A 20399-nucleotide genomic window follows, 5' to 3' on the forward strand; every position below is an offset into this window, starting at 1 on the left:
ACGCATGGAGATTAGGAGTTTATATGCATACTTTTTGTCGCAGCTGTAGGAATTAGGAGGAGTTGGAAACAATGCAACACCTTTTTTGCACATGCCAGGCTCTAGCCAGAAGCAGGAGCCGATATTTAAGATATAGACAATTTATATAGTTTAGACATCAACAACCTTTTACGCTTTGTCCAAAGCTCAGGATGGTTCAATCTGGAAGGGGAAATGTAGCCCAGTCCCTTCGGCTCACAACCGACCCATTTCGTGGTATAAGTGGCATCGCTGTTCTATGTGCAAGCGGCTGCTAAACCTACCTGCCTACCTACGGCCACACCAAAGCGTTTTTGTGGTAAGAGGTGGTTCGAGAATTGGAAAAATCGTTGGCACAATTGTACTCTACCTGAGGGGGGCCGCTTTGAAACGAACAAACAAAGTAGATATAGACGAATAAAAATTTTTTTGGAAAAATAAATAAAACGTTACTTCACTTTTAGAACGCACCTCGTATGGAATTTTTTTTTACTAGCATACTTTCGCACACAACTTTTACATTATTAGCTACATACATACGTACTTTACCGTATTTTCTATTATGAAAATAAACGTATTAACTTTGTCACGATATGGTACTATAAAATCATTTGAACACAGTTTCAAAATTGGTATATTATGACAAAAAAAAAAATTAAATTAAATGAATGACATGCATATTGTATTTTTCTCAAATTAATTGCGGAAAGTTTATTTATTAATCAACAAAACAAGAAGCCTTATTAAGTTGTTCATAAAAAAAAATAAAAATAATTGACGCATACACTTCTATTAGATCTTTGGCCGCGATCCTCCTCCTATTTGTTGGGTGCGGCTTGTTATTGTTCCACAAATGAAGGAACCTACAGTTTTAAGCCGTTTTTGCTGTTTCATGCACGGAGAATAATTAATTTTAAGTTATATAACTCGACTTAAATGTATCCAAAAAGTTTTCATTAGCTTTGCTCGACGTTACCTTCGCTTTCATGACCCTATACCCTCATATTAGTATATTTTAGATGCCTGCTTATCAATTTGAACTCTCTGCAGTCTTGGCGACCTATTTTGCTTTTATCTTTCATATTTTATACTATTTAAGGCGTTGTGGATTGTCTCTTCTGGAGTGAATCTATCTTAATACCCCATCTACAGTGCTTCGTAATTTAGATTTGTTCCATATTAGCTATATAAGAACTCTGTGCCTATCATGAGATTATTTATGGAAAATATGAGTTAAACACATGCCGATTAATGAATGAGTTGAAACACCTTGGACCATTCGAAATTTGTTGAAAAATATGTTTCACTGTTTAATTAACTTATTTCATGTCCAAAAGAAGTTATTGGCAAGTTTTTTTTTTTATTTTTTAGCTCTGAAAGTCAACAATTGTTCCGTATACTGCATTAATTTGATTTGCCTTCTGCTTTTCAATGTGTCGAAATACCATCAATTAATTCATCATTATATCCTAGATATATCAATTCCTAGAGTTCCAGTGTGGAACACAGGGTCAACTAATGGGCATGAGATTTTTCCTCAAAGTCTGAGAAAATATGCCTTTTGAACGCATGGCTCGTATGTAGATGGTACCTGCAAGAAATTCTCTATTTCTTAAGTCCTGTTTGATTTGGAATACACCTTCTCTATGTGTACGGCACACAATTTTTATGGTCCAGTATCCTGCATTAAAAATTCTGGCTGTTAAAACTCCATATTAAAAAATTTTGCTTGGTAAGATTCTCTATTATGCATTTAAAAATTTTCTGGTGTAAAATTCAGTATTGTGAAAATACAGCTTTGCAAAATTCTATGAGAGATATGTAAATATCGATGTTCAAATGTTGACACCTCGAATCGGCTTCGATTGTTATAAGTCAGTTCCGCGTAATTACAATGTAAAATATGCATGTGACAGTGCTTGAGCTTACAGCAGTGTTTTAACTTTTAAAGACGAAAGCAATTACAGGTGCACATACCTACGAGCATGTAGAAGTAAATGCTTTAACATCGATATATTATTGTTGAAATGCAAATTATTTTCACTTCTATTTGGGCTTTTGAAAATACTAATTTTTTCATTGAAAACATAACATTAATTTCTTCTTTAAAGCACTTCAAAAAATACATCATTTTGGCCCGAAATAAATTTGCATATATAATTTTAATACCCAGAATATTTATTTTACATTATTTTGTCTTTACAGAATTATGACCCACAGATATTTAAGCTGCTTAGAACTTGTTTCACATTTTTTCAAGAATTTTTACGCAAAGTACTAGGTTGTTCAATAAGTTTTGTGGTTCAATAAGAGGAGGCGTTGCTACTAGCCAACTTTTTTTTTATGTTGGAACACTCTTCATATGAACGCATGCGAAGTTTCATTTCAATCTATCAATTCATTCGGTATTGACAAGCCATTTAGTATCGACCAGTCACAGTATTTTCTAGAATGGGAAAAAAATCAAGTATCGTGCAGTGATTGAATTTTTATTTTTAAAAGGTTTAAAAGCAAAATAAATTTATGAACGAATGGTGAAAGTACATGAGGACTTTTCGTCATCAATTAGTGCAATAGAAAGATGGGTTGCTGAATTGAAACTTGGCCGTACAAGCCTTGAAGACGATTCACGTCAAGGACGTCCAAAAACAGGAACAACTACAGAAATCGTAGAAAAATACAGGATATCGTATTGGAAAATCGTCGAGTGCCTGAAAGAGATTTAGTAGAAGCCCTAGGCATCTCACATGCGACTTTCTCAGAAACATTTAGAGCGTTTTTAAAAGGATAAGGTGGATTTTGTACAGCGATTCATCACTATGGATGGGATGATCCCATGATCCTAAATCAAAACAAGAGGTTAACCTGGTGTTAACCTGGTTCTTCGGCTCCGAAACGAGAATCGGCAAAGAAGGTGTTTGCTTTAGTTTTTTGGGATGCGAAGATAATAATTTATTTATTATCAATAAATTATGAATATTGTTGTAACCTTTCAGACCAGCTGAAGGAAAATAATCGTGAAAAAAGACCCAGTTTGCAGAAGAAAGAAATATTTTTCATCAGGTCAATGCACCTTGCATGCATGGAAAGCGTTTTCATTAATTGATGTGGTCATAACAGCTGTGGAAGCATATTTTGCAGCACTTCAGGGATGGAATTCATAAATTGGAGTCCCGTTGGTGCGAGTGTATTGATGATGTTTTCTTAACGAACCGCAAAACTGTTTGAACAACCTAGTAATTTAGTAATGCAGAATTTAGAACAGCTTCCATTTTTTATACATACATTTATAGATACAGGTATATGAACTTGATAAATGGTACTTTTCGCTAAAATTGTCATTCCAAAAAAATTAATTAACTCCAACTATGAGTAAGCACATTGCGTATTGCAAATGATTTATTATTATTTTTTTTAGAAAAGTAAGCAAAATCATTTGCAGTAAATATTAAATAAATTTGAAAATATACTAAGCTAAAAAGACTGCAATCATGTAATTAACAAATATATAGCTATGTCTGCTCCTTTATGCACATATATGTACATTTACTTATATAATTTACAGTACTGGCCAACACTTAAGTACTCTCTTAGGAAGTTATTTTAATTTAATTTTAATAAATCTATGGTTACAGTGCCTTGCAGAGGAACATAGTGAAAATAATACTTATAGATAAAACTTAAAAGTAATCATACATTTTAGTTTCGTTTAGTTTAGCCAATGACACGACCGGTATATCTTACAGAGTAGAGGTATAACATACAATTTTATTTACTACTATCGAAAATGTTAATAACATCTCCCATAAAAGGGCAATGTAAACTAACAGTAAGAAACGTGAATGGAAGATTTAAAGCAGATGGAGATTTGCAAATGAAAAATCAATATTTATTTTTTACATGATAATTTATTTTATTAAATCACCTCCGATAGCAGTTATCAAAACACTTTACAAATACCCAAGAGACGATTTCTGAAGGAGTAAAAGATTTTAGTTGAATCATGGCAAGAATCAAGGAGCCTTGTCTATTCCAAAAATTTATTAAATAGTGAATGAAACTACTTCTCGTGATATGAATTTTTTGACGAACATTCCATCAACAGACAAATAGATTCCAAGGAGTTGACATCCAGCCAAAAAGCTTTTCATTTCGTCAAAGAATATGCAAATCTGAGTTAAGTACGCAGAAATCCATTTACCCAGGTATCCCCAAAAACGAAAAGATCTTTTGCTCTTTGTACATATTGAAATATTGGAATGATTTTTTTGTACTACTTCCTTTCATATTACAACTGAGGTGAGATATTAAGTAATTATTATTAAAGTGTATGCAAGGTTGCTCAAAACTGCGGACCTTTGGCCTACAAATCAAGTTTAAGAAATTCGCAGAAATGTAAATGTAAATACTATTGAAAAATTTACCATAAGTAGTTTCACGAAACTTAAAAGTCAAACAATCCAATTATAAAAAAAAATATATACATGAAATACATTCAGCCACCGTACCCGAATGGGTTGGTGCGTGAATGCCATTCGGTAGTGCACAGGTGCGATGGCTTAGGCATGAAATACCAAATGATAGAAATATTTTCTTAATAGCGCCCCTCGGCAGGCAATGGCAAGCCTCCGAATTTACTGATATTTCTGTCATAAAATAAATCTTCACCAAAAATTGTCTGCAGTTGGGAGGCGGCATAAAACTGTAGGTCTCCCCATTTGTGGAAATGCATAAAGACGCACATCACAAATGGTAGAAAGAGCTCAGCCAAATACACCCTTCTATGATTTTGGTTTTCCTGTAAGGCAGCAGCCTCATCAAAGGGCTTGTGTGAGAAAGTATGTATGTATATTGGAAACGCTGAAATGGAGCTTCCTTAAATTACATTTGTTTGTGAGATAGTGAGTAATACCACTTTAATGAGGTATAACCATACTCGCTAGCGACGAATCTTACTCGAAAACGTTGTTGTTGCTTTCACATGCAAATTTTTTGTGAAGTGAGTCCTGCATAGTAATAGCGAGCAGAGAAGTGGCGAATAGAAGGCACCTAACGTCAATGTTTAAGTCACAATGCATATCGGCGGTACTGTATGTACCTATCTGTAGGTGCCATAAGTACTATGCTATGGCGTAAAAGGAGTAAATATATATGCATGTAGGTTGTATTCGGACTCAAACCCAAACTTCTATGCCATACATCCATATTAGTAGAATTATGGTCGTATATGTACCTATATAGAAGTTTATTATTTAGGGATACTTTTGATTATTTTCCGGGGAGCTAGGTAAAGTTGTGTAACGTGGTTTTAATCTGATTTCGAGTTTTTAGTGGGTGTTAACTTGGACAATCTTGTCACTATTCATATCGATTATCCGCTTTTTAAACCAGTCAAATCAGTTTGTTCAGCTCTGATTGTATTTCGTTTTCGTGTGGCGTACCCTTTAGTAGGTACTGTCCAACACCAAAACGACTGTGTCATCAGCAAATGTAGCTGTTTCTTGCAGTCGGATTCGGCTTGTAACAAAGCGCGAATTCAAACCAGACGAAGAAAGATTTTATTTTAACTATTGTAAAAAAGCCGTAAGCCATGGAAAAACAATATAATGGCCTGCAGTAGCTTCTTCTAATAAAAACTAAATAAAAAAAATAAATGAAAAAATAAAGAAATTTGCACTATTTGCGCTAGTGACTTAATGTGCTTATAATGAATATTTAAATAAATAACAAAAAAATAAAAATTGAGTATTAGCTGATGTAAATAATTTCACTCTGCTTACGGTTACTTACTCTATTTATTTATTTATTTATTTATTGTCTTTGATTGGATACATTCTTACAGACTATATTAACCTAATGTACAATAGTTTAGTAGTTACGAAGAAAAGAACAATTTAAGATGATTGAATAATATGTTATACGGCCATGTAAAATCAGCACCAGAAGAATTGAAAAACATATTTAAATCTGCACATGCCCTAGGAATCGGAGCATTTACCCCATAGTTGGTTCTCGAGAAGCCAATTTTAAAGGTTTCGTACTGTCGGAGCCTCATATTGGGTATATTAAATTGAATTTTACTTAAAATGGAAGGACAATCAATAGATCCAGAAATAATACGAATGATAAAAGAGCACGATAGAATAGATCGTCTGCTATCAAGTGGTTTTAAGTCAATCAATAAACATCGAGAGCGGTACGATGGTACAGGTTCAGAAAAGTTTAAAGATCGGAGCGCAAAACGAAGAAAGACTTTCTGAACTCTCTCTATCCGATTAGACAGACTTATTTAGTACGGTCTCCAAATAACAGCGGCATGCTCTAATCTTGATCTAACAAAAGCACAATACAATGTTTTGAGAGTGTTGGGTCGGCGTACGAATGCTAGCATCGAATATGATCGTCTTATGACGTGGTTAACATGGCTAGTGAAATTCAGCTTAGAGTCGAAAATAACGCCTAAGTCTTTAATTTCCTCAACGGATTGCAAAGGTAAGACAGCAATACTATACGAAGTATGCAAAGTTTTGTTTGATTTAGCATATTTTACGTGAGAGCATTTGCTTAAAGGTTGTCAAAAAAGTTTTGCGGTATTTTTATTGAATTTTCAATTGTTCATAAAATTGGTTATAATAATGCGATTTAAGTCAAATATGCGCCGTTTTGTTCGATGACGAGTTCCCAACGAGATGCCAACTTCATAATGCCCCTCTTATAGAAGCTCGCTTCCCTATTGTCAAAAAACTCGGAGAGCCAATTTTCACAGGACTCTCTTGAGGACAACTTCCGACTACCACGCTCGTTCGCCATGGACAGAAATAGGTGGTAATCACTTGGTGCGAGATCCGGACTATACGGTGGATGCAAAAGAACCTCCCATCAGAGCTCCCGGAGCTTCTGGTGCGTCACCAAAGATGTGTGTGGAATGACAATTCGGTCTCTGTTGATCAAAGATGGCCTCTTCTGCATGAGTGCTGCATTCAAGCCGTCCAGTTGTTGGCAGTACAGGTCCGAATTGAGCGTTTGGCCATAGGAGAGCAGCTCATAGTGGATGATTCCGTGCCAATCCCACCAAACACACAGAAGAACCTTCCTGGCCGTCAATCCAGGCTTGGCCACCGTCTGGGCAGCTTCACCGCTTTTCGACCACGACCGTTTGCGCTTCACGTTGTCGTAAGTGACCCACTTTTCATTGCCAGTCACCATCCGCTTCAAAAACGGGTCGATTTTGTTGCGATTCAGAAGCGATTCGCATGCATCCATACGGGCAAAAATGTGTTCTTGCGTCAAGTCGTGTGGCACCCATACATCGAGCTTCTTTTTGAATCCAAGCTTCTTCAAATGGTTTATAATGGTTTGATGACTCATGCCCAGCTCTTGGCCGATGCTACGGCTGCTACTATGCCGGTCTCTTTCGATCAATTCAGCGATTTTATCTTCGATCACCTCTGCACCAGAACGAAAACGTTGAAACCATCGTTGTGCGGTGGAAATGGAAACTGTATCGGGTCCATAAACTGCACAAATTTTATTGGCAGCATGAGATGCATTTTTGCCTTTATCGTAGTAGTACTGTAAAATATGCCGTATTTTCTCTTTATTTTGCTCCATGTTTGCGACGCTATAACTTACGAACGACTAAAAGCAAACAACAATTAATCAAACACGTGTTAGCACGTGAAAAGAGCTTTATAAAAAGCTCTAGCGTGAACCGATGCGGCGAATACAACTAGAACTACGCCCTTACAAAGACAAGCTTGCGGAAATACCGCAAGACTTTTTTGACAACCTATATTTAGTGACAAATGGTTTAAATAGCACCAGTTCCGGACATTGTGCAAGTCGATTTGCAACTTTTCAGAGTCACTAACATTGTTAATCACCGCAAATATTTTAAGCTCATCAGCACACAACTAGTGTTCAGCAAACGAAAAGCAAGAACCAATACCGTTAATAAAAAGTATGAAGAGAAGGGGTCCTAAAATACTTCCCTGTGGGACACCAGAGGACGCAATAAATGCACGGGATGTCGTATTATCAACGGCTGCAACGCAGTGCCTGTTGGACAAATATGATTTGATCCACGTCAAAAACGTGGAGTGTATACCCAATGATGCAAGCTTCGACAAGAGTATTCGGTGCGATACTTTGTCAAACGCTTTAGAGAAGTCTGTATAAATTGTATCAACTTGAGATCTGTTCTGGAAGGCTGAAATGCAGTAATCATTGAAAATAGACAAATTAGTGGCAGTGGAGCGACTTGCAACGAAACCATGCTGGTTGGTAGATATTAGGCCTTTGACAGCAAAATATAACTTATCATTCACTGTTATCTCAAAAAGATTTGAGACAGACGAAAGCTTCGAAATCGGTCTGTAATTGCTAACATCGTTTTTATTTCCACTCTTAAATATAGGCGTAACGGAAGTAAATTTCCAGTCGTCAACAAAGATACCGGAGGACAACGATTTAATAAATATAATTGTAAGAGGCTCAGCGAGACACAAGCAGTTCTTCAGCAAGATGCCCGAAAGGCCATCCGAGTCAGTTTTCGTTTTAGGCTTGAGCTTCATAATACCCTTGACGACATCAGTAACAGATAGGCACAATGTCCCAAAATTAAGAGGTGAAAAACTATTAGAGGGCAAACTAGAATTGAAGTGTAAGCCAGGTTCAAGATTAGAGCAAAAAAAGTCGGCAAATAAATTGGCAGATTCTATGGCAGAATTTGCATATTTACCATTATAAAAAACATTGTTTGGCACCGTTGAGCAAGACTTTTTTGATTTGATGAATTGCCAAAAGGCCTTCGAAGCCGAAATACGGTTATACTCTGTTTTTTAAAACGTGACCAAGGCGCATTCATTAGAGGTGGTGTCGCCAGACCAACAGCAACATTTTGTATATAGGAATATCACGACAAAAGACAGTAGAAAAAAAAACGACGAACTATATTGCACAACCGAGATCCTCGGCATCGTCGTAATATCATGTCTTCTCTGAAGGCATGCAATCGCTTCCGGACCCGGATCGAGGAGGTTATTGTAGCCAATGGAAATTTTATTGAATGATTTTATAGTCACATAATAAGTTAATGTTGGGTAAAAATTTCGTGAAGTTTCATTCAATTGTTATCCTCAAATACCGTACGCACCCTGTGTGTACATACGAGAAAAAATATATTTCTGGCAAACAAAAATATATTTAGCAGTTAACATCTTAATCGTTTTGAGAAGCATTTGGCTACGGGGTCATGCTGTGTGTTATGGCAACTAAACTCAGTATCGAACCAATTTGATGACTTATTTTTTATATAAATTATATTTTAGGTATAAATAAAAGTTTATACAATATATATTTTGATCGGCTCTGTGTTCTACATACATATATTACATAAGTCCATAAATGAATCACAAAATTTTGTTCAAATTGATTTTCCATGATTGCTACTAAGATTAAAAAAAAATTGTATGTTAGCCTAAATGCATGAATTTACATACATATGTATGTGTGTACATTTGTGCACTTGTTTGATGTGATAATTAAATATACGTGACATTTATTGGTGCTTTTGTTGGGGTTAGAATTGGCAAAGTAAATCCGCATTGCGTGAGGTGTATATATTTTCAAACGTAGTAAGCGCGTGGCTTCCAAAAATAGCGCGATTGCCAGCGCAAATAAACAGACCGGTCAAGTAAAGGTTGCCACTTTGGCATTTTATTACCAAAAATTAGTACTTCTTTCCTTTAGTAATTTGGTCAACTTTTATTCCACTAAGTAACTTTAACGTCAGAAATTTAAAGACAACGGGTTGGCACTTAAAACAAAATGGTTAACAGATAATGGATAAACTGCAACTCTGGTATCACAATGGATCGGTCCAAGTGAGTTGGTTTAAAGACCGACTGCCACTTCTACCCTCCTACCTACCTACCTAGTACAGTATTATTATATCAAGGAAGGTCATATGCCAAACAGATACCACAATTTGCTAATATTATACTTCATACAGTATTCCCCGCTTGAATGGTATTCCCGATTTTACCAGCAACTCAGAAATATGCAAAACGCGCGCTGATTTGGATGCATGATTCCACTCGGTTAATTGATTTGCCCCGTATAATTGGTCGTCGCCGAGAATAAACATGCCTTCGAATTTTCATGGTTAACAACAAACAAATTATAAGTTCAATAAAAATGGAAGTTCAATTTGCCGCTAGTTTTTTTTTCTGTTTAAGTTTAACTTGCACCAAATTATGAAACAATCGAAAGACTTTCTATAAATATAAAAACATTATTTATTTGTTTATTTATGGAAAGTAAGCATATAAATTAAATTGTTTGTTTGTTTAGCCAGTGCAACTTGCTTATATGAATTCTCGTTTCTTTTCTTACTACCTTCCGTTGTTTTGGTTAAAATGTTATAAAATAACTGAGGTTTAAATTTTCTGTTAATTTCCCTCTTGCGAGTTATCTCTGTCAATCGTGACCGCACGCTACTCTACTTGCCAAAGCATCAACAACCAACAGCAAACAATTCGCGGAAATCTGTTTATTAGTAAGATCAATATTTGTGACATGCTTAAGGTGGTTATGTGGCTTTAAATTAACAAACATTGTGTTTCAATTACTTTCTATTTAGATAAATAATAAACCGCACACACATATGTACACATGCATACATACCTTCTACTCAAATATGAACGAGACGGTATCAATAAAACGGTCCGCGGATGACATATGGCAAAAATAAATTTTTTGTTTTTTGGTAGGACTGTTATAAGCTTACATGGCAAATTTCCATCGTTAAATTCGAAGAACACATTCGAGCTTGACTTGTTTACAGTAGCACAGAAAACAAACTATGTGACATATCACGCTGAAATTTGCCATGTAAGCTTATAACAGTCCTACCAAAAACAAAAAGTTTATTTTTCCCATATGTCATCCGCGGACCGTTTTATTGATACCGTCTCGTTTATATTTGAGCAGAAGATATGTATGGGCGCTAATGCAATATAAGTTATGACGTTAAACAGAGATCATGCAATATATTATAAATATTTTCTGAATCTTTTTTAAACATTTTAACTTACTCGACCACGCCTTTATTTTGCTTTAAATTCAATTTTTTTTTCCTTGTAATCATATTATACAGTCTGTTCAACAAAACCATGACCGCCATAACTTGGAAAATATTTGACCAATTCGATTCTAACAAACTGCATTGTATGAGCTTGTAATATTTATAAAACGCAATATATTCAATAAATTGTATAGCCATCGCCATTAGCTACAATGGCTTCCCATCTCCGAATTAATTTCTGCAATTAGCAAATTCCAAATCATTCGAATTTTTCTTGATAACTGTTTGGGCTTCCATATCTGTTTTTTGCTTAAATCTTGGCCAAACATTTTCAATTCAGGCGATTGTGAAGCCCAATCCAAAATGTCAATCCCATTTTACTGTTTCCACTCTATACACCTTTAGCTTCAAAACTTGGGATCGTTGTCCTCTTGTAAAATTCAAGGTTGGCTAGTTCTTCTAAACATCTTTGCAGCTGTTGGCAACGATGCCTTTTCGTCAATTTTATTCATCAAAACTACATTCAAATTGGCGGTAAACACAAAAAGCCAAAACCTTTTTCGAAGAGCAGCCCCAAACATAAACCTTAACTAGATGTTTTAAAGTTCGTTGAAGTTGTCGATTATCAGCTCTACACTAGGACCGACGTACGCAACTATTAGCCCAAAAATAGGATTGCGTTTGTCTAATTCCATTCTGAATTTGCCTTAGCCCATGCAAGTATTTTTTCAGTGTGTGATAACGAGAGCAGCGGTTTTTTCAATGTGCTCCAGAATTTGACATTTTCTTCATCTAAACATTCTCGAATCGTGTCTTTGTATACCTTAACACCACTTTTCCATAAAAAGGCTTCAACTTCACCCAACTGTAAGGTCGGCTTTGTCAGAAACAAATCAAAGATCTTCTGATCTTGCTTTGGAGATATATATTTTTTGGACCTCGTCCGACGAAGTCGCCAACGTTTTCAACTTCGATTCATTCATTTAACTTCGCCATACATTTTTGCGACTTCTTCAAATATTTTGCTGCAGATTCATCTGACATTTTTAGAACTTTAGGATGTGTACAATGAACACTCCCTCAAATCGTTTTTCATTCGCCGAACTCATTTTCAAATTGCACAACGCGTATTGTGAAAAGGGTACACTTATTTTGTATAACGGAACTCTAAGTTTAAATTTTGTCAGCTCACGCTTTGGTACATAGACTGTATTTATTCTACAAGGGTTTACAGAAAAGTTCAAGTCTCAACGCCCACCTGTTTGGAGTTATAAAATTTGCTCGAAGCAGATTTTTCTTCAGTAAAAAATTATTTAAAATGCATTTAAATAAATAAATAAAAAAAGGAAAAATGTGTTCATAATCCACCTATTCCAACCATAGCGGAAGTTATACGAATAAACTTTTTAAAACTTTTTTTGCGCAAAATAATACTAAAAGTGTTATTAAGAATCATAAGTCAGACCCTCGAAAAATTAACAACATAATGTTTAAAAATATTGTTTACTTAAAACTTGCATATGTAAAAACGTTTCTGTAAATTCTAAAAAAATTACTGATTACACTTTGTGCAGGCACATATTACGGTTCATTCAAAAATCATGCTTTCGTGTACTTATAGCTAAGTAATTTTAAGGGACATCGTGACAGCAGACAATTCTGACCAAAACCTCAACTTTACAATTTTTGAAAACTCACCCATTTTTTATAATATTATTATAAATATTTCATGCTCATCATGTTCATTTCCTTAGGCCAAGTACGTTAGAGTTTAAGACTCAAATAAATTCTTGTGTGAATTGGACTAAAATCGTTTTGGAATTCACCAATCCATTGTCTAAGAGCTTTTTTACTTCCTTATTTAGCCTGATTTTATAATAAGCATATAAGCAAGGAAGAAAGAACTATGTCAAGAGAGAAGCGACTCTGTTGGTAATTAGAAAAAAAAAATAGTAGAACACTAACTACGAGGGGTGCCTTTTATATTTCGGGATTTGGCAACCCTGGTGTTGCAATCTGGCAACTGACAGCTGTATCGCAAAGTTTGACATTTTTTGGCTTTTACGTATTCAGAACGTTTTGAAATACCAGCGCTATTTGTGTTGTTTACAGTAACTTAAAAGATTCATCTCGGTCCAAAAATGAAATTAAATCGTGAACAATTTCGTGCGATTATTTTTTACAACTTTCGACGTGGATTAACTCAGCAACATTGCACGGATGAACTTAATTCATTTTTTGGCGATGAAGCTCCATCAAGGACCAGTGTTTATCGATGGTATGGTGAATTCAATCGTGGTCGTAGTTCACTCCAAGACGAATTTCGTGAAGGTCGTCCAAAATCAGTTGTTGTTCCGAAAACCATTGATGCTGTGCGCGAACTGATATTGCAAGATTGTCATGTGACCTATCGTGAGATTGAGACAATCTTAGGCATTAGTGGGACCAGCATACATTCAATATTGCATAAACATTTGACTGTCAAAAAAATTTGTTCGCGTTGGATCCCACACAATTTGTCAATCGCTCAAAAAAAGGCTCGTGTCGATTGGTCGAAAGCAAATGCTCAAAAAATACGATCGCGGGGCTTCGAAACACGTCTATGACATCGTGACAGGTGATGAATCATGGATTTACGCGTATGAGCCCGAAAGTAAACAGCTGTCGACTGTATGGGTGTTTCAAGATGAGCCAAATCCAAAAAAAGTTGTTCGCGTACGAAGCAATTCCAAGCAAATGCTCGCTTGTTTTTTCGGAAAAACTGGACATGTCGCAACCGTACCACTAGAACAACGCAGAACAGTAAATTCTGAAAGGTACACAACCATTTGTTTGTCAGTTGTCTTCCAAGAAATTAGGAAAACCAATCGCCAAAGACGGATCACTCTTCACCAGAACAATGCGAGCTCTCACACATCGGCTCAAACAACTGTATTTTTGAGCACCCAAAACATCCGCCGTTTAGTCCTGCCTTGGCACCGAATGACTTCTTTTTATTCCCGTACGTAAAAAACAAACTGAGAGGCCAACGAGTTTCGACACCTGAAGAAGCGGTTGCGGCATTCAGAATGCATGTTTTGGAGGTACCTCATTCAGAGTGGCAAAAGTCAATTCTTTCAAACGCATGTAAAAGTGTATAGATCTTCATGGAGAATATTTTGAAAAACATTAAAGTGATTTTCGATGATTAAAATTTGTTTTTGTTCTCTAATCCCGAAATATAAAAGGCACCCCTCGTATATAGCTGTAGGGGAGATACACTATCACCCAAACCCATTTCCTTTATGAAAGCTCTTCGGACTGCGTTCGTCGCCATTGGGTTGGAAGTGTAGGCACGGTTGAGATGACCTCCCGTTTTGCGTGCGATCTGGCTCTGAACGCATCTAAACGATCTGGTTATGCGCCAACCCTCGAATGGCCTTCCTGCCTTAGCATAGATAACCATGGGATCATTTAGGGACGACTACACTTCGGCTTCGAGCGGGTAATTAATATAATTATATAAAATTGTAGGAGGATCTCGGCCAAACACATAACAGAAGTGTAGGCGCTAATTATGTATTTATTTTTCATATAAAATTGTATGATTGGCTATATTCGAAATCGAATTGGCAAATAAAGAAGATTAATAATGATTTTGAAAACCATGGCTTATTAAATTGGAATATTTATATATTTATATATATTATAATTGGCGCTTACACCATTTTATTGGGTATTTGGCCGAATTCCTCTCCTATTTGTGGCGTGTGTCTTAATGTGGTCCCACAAATGGGGGAGCTAAAGTTTTATACCGACTCCGAACGGCAGATTTTTTTATGAGGAGCTTTTTGCAACCGCTATTAGAAAAAACTTGTTTTTCATTTTGGTGTTTCACGGAGATTCAAACCTACGTCTTCCGAATGGTAGTCACGCAGCAACCCTTCCGGCTATGGCGGTCGCTTCTAAAGCTTTCGTTGTGAAATATTTTGGGGTCAATTTTTACTTTTGAATAAATCTATGAATGGCACGAGTATTTTTATTTTTATTCCAGGCTTTCTAAGAAAAGTTAATCATATTTTCCGAAATTGCACTACGTGTTACACATACACATTTCAAAGTCAATTACAGTTTCCATATCGAATTTGATCGAAACTGTGTGCTCATAGAAATGATCAGATTCTAGGCTGAAATATGACTACAGTGACTAAAACGCATTCGATTTTAGTTGTATGTGTATAGGAAATTCGTAAAACTTTTATAGAAAACATTTATTTTACTATTTGCTTTTTTACTTACGGCAAGGTAAATTTATGAACGCCATATTTTCGGTTTTGGTGGTTTTATAACGAGGTAGTTTTGTTGATTTCTGTTCGGATCTGAACGTCAATTGATATCTCCAAATAACTTTAGCAACTCATATCCTTAAGTTAAAAATTGCACGTCACAGTTAAAAAAATCTGAAAATGAAAATTAGAAAGTAAGATGTAGGGATGTAGTTTGAGGTATTAAATTACTGTTTAAAATGCATTGATTTTTTATAAAGATATTAACTCATAATGCAAAGTGTTACAAGACAATTATTAAGAAGTATTTGTTAATTGATATTTATAATAATAATAAGAAGACAACGACGAGCTTTCCTTCAGTTTGGTTGATTCTCTTTTGGTTACATCACCGAACATCAGAGAGAGAAGAAGTTTTGTGACAGAAATGCTCTCGAGAGTTTGCCATTACCTCCTAAGGGACCAACACCGTTAGAAAATAAATTTGTTTTATTATTTATAATGACACGGACGTGCATGTGTGCGAAATGTGGATGCCATTTCTGGTAGGATTGCCCAAAATGTATTATAATTTTAATCATCTCATAAGTTGTAGAGATGGTGCTATATATTTTTTTGAAAACAAGCACAAAGTAAAAAAGGGTGTCTCAAAACTAATCGACGCTTGGAAAATACTTTCGAACTAGGCAGTTAGAGAGAGAGAGGATGGTACGGTGCACTTGACTGGGCTAGCAGTAAACGGCATTCATCGGGAGACACATACCACCTTCCTAGGCCCCAGAATGCCGATATCGGAGTTCAACCACCACCTATTGCAGACGAAGAGTTTCAGCTACCTCACGAAATCCGCGTAACTTTGGCCCAATTACGTTCTGAATATTGTAGTAGGTTAAACTCCTACGCATTCTTAACCGACACCGATATACCCAATATATGTCCAGCATGTGAAGGCCCACCACACGAAACTAAACACCTATTCACATGCCCCATCAAACCAACTCATCTAACACCCCTCTCCTTCTGGACCCAACCGTTTGAAACAACACCTTTTCTGGAGCTACCGTTAGATGAGTTAGACGGTGACTACATTGCATTGGCAGAGCTTAGTAAACTGCTACAACAGCAGCAACAATAACAAGAGAAAGAGAGAGAGAGAGGATATTGAAAGAAACCGTTTTTGCATCTCTTTAAACAAAAGGTGACCAGATAGCAATAATAGTTTTTTCCGATTACTTTGTTGCAGCAGCTATTCAAGTTTCAAAAGTTTAAAGTTTGCCATTCTATTGTTACGGACGGATTACTTTTTCGCTCAGCTGCTATGTCAAGAAGCAAAATTGTGCTTATTGGGTGGTATCATCAGACCTTATTTCTTTCTAAATGTGGAAGAAGATACCGTTATAGTCAATAGTTTTCTTTATCGATCGATGTTAATCATATTTCTGTGTTCAAAATTCAAAAACTTCGAGCTGTGGTTTCAATAAGACGGCACGACGCGATTATTTTCTCTGGGGCTACTTCAACTTCGTACCGAGAATAGTCCGACGACCTTTTATATTAAAAGAATATTTTCACTATAGAATGGAGCTTATTGCAACTATGTAAATATTTCAATAGTTTTCATGCAGTTATTCATTATTTTTCTGATCTGGATACCATCAAAAATACCAGATTTTCTATTTCTAATTTTGGACTTTTGCACCTAAAATATTTCACATCATTGTTAAGAGTTTGTTTATACTGTTCCATTCGCCTTTATTGAATATGCAAGCGGGGCAATATTATAAAGTCTCTAGATCCCTCTTAGATCAAATGTCCTCAGTGCTTAAATTTAACTCCGCTCTCCCGTGGACATATAAAACCGGTATTTTACTTATCTGGATAATTTTAATTGAGCGGCCTTGAGTCCCAAGTAGTCCACGTGGGGTTGCTTTAACAAAGTCAGACTCATTCATGGGATTTTTTTGAAATTTGTACACACCAAAAATATATTGTAATAAAAACTATTTGGATTTCCATAAGAAACAATCTGTTCATAACACTCTCTTGTCTAAAAACGATGATTCGAACAATACTTCAACATACATACACATATTTTCATAAATTTCAGCCTCTGCAAGTGAAAGTAGATTTGTAATCAGCAACGTCGAACTAATTAAAATCAGTCAGAAAACCCCGTGTAATAAAAAAGTGCTCATGTGTAATCAATGCTTCATGCTTCGCACAATCCCAAAATAAGCCACAATGACTTTCACTTTCATAAAACATCCGTTCGCATATTTATTTAATCTTAATTACCCTTAATCCGGAATAAGACGATTAGTGAAGACTGTTCGTGCCGAGAGAGGTTTTCCTGTTGTACAAATTCTAGGAAATACATGAGTGCATATGTTTGTATGTGTGTATATTGTAGGTATGATTATGTTGGATTAACAGGCACACTTCAGCCACTTATCAATTATTACTAGATTAACTTTTATGGTTTTATGTTGCATGAAAAATTTCCACGACATTTACTTTCACAGGAAGTTTTAGACTTTCAGACTTTACTAAAGACTAATAAGCCTTAATACTTTACGAGGGTGGTTTGAAAACTCTGCGCAAAAATAAAAACTATTTAATTGTTTGGGGTATAACTTTTTTATTTTTCGACATAGTCTTCTTTTAGGATGTTCTAGTTTGTTGATCACTTCCGAATAATAGGATTTGCCCAATTCTGAAAAGTACCCATTTATTCTGCAATCACCTCCTCGTGTGATTAAAATCTTTTTCCGTCAATCATTTCAAATTGGGGAGCAAATAGTAGTCCGAGGGAGCCAAGTCTGAGAATAAGTGGATGTGAAAGGAGTTGGAACCCTATTTTTATTAATTTTGCAACCACAATTGATGAGGCTTGAGTTGGTGCGTTGTTGTGATGGAAAACGAAAATCACTCCACTTTCTCGATTCAAACTAATACCAAACACAAAGAAATAGTTCAATCTGGCTAAAGCTTCTTGAGGGTTCTTCCAAGAGATGCTACTAACTAAACATAACCTCTGTATGTGGCCGTAGTGCCATCTCTCTGTCTTTGCGGTGGAAAATTTATAAGTTTTTAAATTTAAATTTATAAGTTTGAAGTTATAAATTTATAAAGAAACTATAAATAAAATGTGGCTTCAATGCCCAATTAAATGCCCAATTAAGCAAATAATTTGAGATGCACTTATATGCTACTATTTATGCTTGTATCGGGTGTTTTTTTAGCTGCATGAGAACTATCGATATTGATAACTATGGTTTGGCAGCTAAGTATGGCAAACTGTGTTGACATTTTTATTCAGTAAGGTTTGGTGAGCTGCCATGAATCGCTTAACACCAGAACAACGCTTCCAAATTGTGTAAATTTACTTTGCAAACAAAATCTGCTCGCGAAGTTCATACAGCACTGACGGCATCATCGCTGTATATTTCTTTCGAAGTGAGGAAGCAGCTGCTGATACGGTGAATGACGAGCGCTCTCGAGCTATGCTGACTGAATTTTTGTTTCCGAAAATTAATCAGCTAAACATCAATGATATTTGGTTCCAACAGAACGGCTCAGCTTGCCATACAACGCGCTTAGCAACCGGTTTATTACAATATTCAAGCCACCATTGATGCCATATGGTCAGATTTGTTGGAAAAAGGGTTAAAAAATTGGAGTGATCGAATGGACCATGTAACTCGTAGCCGCGATGGATATTTGCGGGATATAATATTCAAAAAATAAATGCCATAGCATTGTCCACCAGATTCCAAAAAAAAAATTCATTCCAAGAATATTTCTGTTCTATATTATCGTTTTAAGTTCTCAGGCTCTTTAAAAAACACCCATTATAAACTGGCGGATCTCCAAACTCTTTCAAGGGCTTGGCCAAGTGCACACATATTCAACAAACATTTTTTTTTATTCGCAAGTCGCTAAGTGGTTAACAAATTGAAAGCAGCTTTTATCTCGGCGGCTATATAAACAAACAAAATTGCCACATTTGGGTATAAAAAAATCCCGCGCGTGACTACCGAGAAGTCAATGTATCCGCAAGGGTGACACCATTGGTGTAAATATTTGATTAATGCCACCATAGGTTCGTTGTGCCTCTCTACACCCATGCACTTGTGGCCAAGGGTATTATAATTTTGTTCACATAACGGTTGTATGGAACAGCATAAAGAAATCGAGATAGACATATACATATTATATATACTCGTATACTGAAATACACAAAATGATGATAGGTGTCGATTTCGTGTCTACATGTCTGTAGATCCATTTGTCCGTACGTCCGTGCACACGAAAACTCGAACAAGTGCAACCTGCTACACATATCACTCTTTGACCAAAATGGACGAAGTCGGTCACCTCCTATTTAACGGTAATTTTGAAAAAAAGGAAAACCCAAGAAAGGAATAACAACGAGAGTATAATCTTGAAAAATGGGTGGTACCACGCCCGTTTTTGAGTAAACATCTCAATAACGACTTAATAACTAGAACTTGATACACGTATTGCACTCCACCTCTTTCAGATCCAACATAACTAGTATTATATTGAGGTCGGGTAAAAACCACGCCTACTTTTCCATATGTTAAGGGCATTGATGGAAACGAGATAATAGACGATATTGCGAAAAAACGCGGTCTCTCTATCCTCGGATTTTGTCAACGAAATACCAAAGTCAATACGAATACTATGCAACAAACAAAACCCGATCAGAAAATTCAGGGCAAGATGGGAGAGCATGTCCACTTGCAGGAAGGCTTAGATTCTGTGTAAAAATGACGATTAGAGTCGTATTCGATTTACACCACCACTAACACGAACAGATTGTAGAACTCTGATAGGCGGCCGACGAGACATAGCCCAGTTGCAGCGTATGCTTATAATATAGGAATCATGACCAGTGAGAAATGCAGGAAATGTAGGGAGCAGAGCTCAATGAAAATTCAGAGCATCTTCTTTGCGGATGTTCTGCATTATACAAAATACACGCAAAATATCTGCGGACACCACAG

At 36.1% G+C, this 20399-nt stretch overlaps 1 protein-coding gene across 4 annotated transcripts in view; it reads right to left on the minus strand.

Annotated features, from left to right (window-relative positions):
- Nucleotides 1–20399, minus strand: part of LOC129245369 (sialin) — a 92555-nt gene that overhangs the window by 3318 nt on the left and 68838 nt on the right. For all 4 annotated transcript variants that reach the window (XM_054883483.1, XM_054883482.1, XM_054883484.1 and 1 more), the window contains one exon: nucleotides 15383–15543. In XM_054883483.1, coding sequence (XP_054739458.1) covers nucleotides 15383–15407 — 25 coding nt within the window. In that variant the 5' untranslated portion in view covers nucleotides 15408–15543. The remainder of the gene's footprint in view (nucleotides 1–15382; nucleotides 15544–20399) is intronic.

This window comes from Anastrepha obliqua, chromosome 4 (assembly GCF_027943255.1).
Source record: "Anastrepha obliqua isolate idAnaObli1 chromosome 4, idAnaObli1_1.0, whole genome shotgun sequence".
Lineage (NCBI taxonomy): Eukaryota > Metazoa > Arthropoda > Insecta > Diptera > Tephritidae > Anastrepha > Anastrepha obliqua.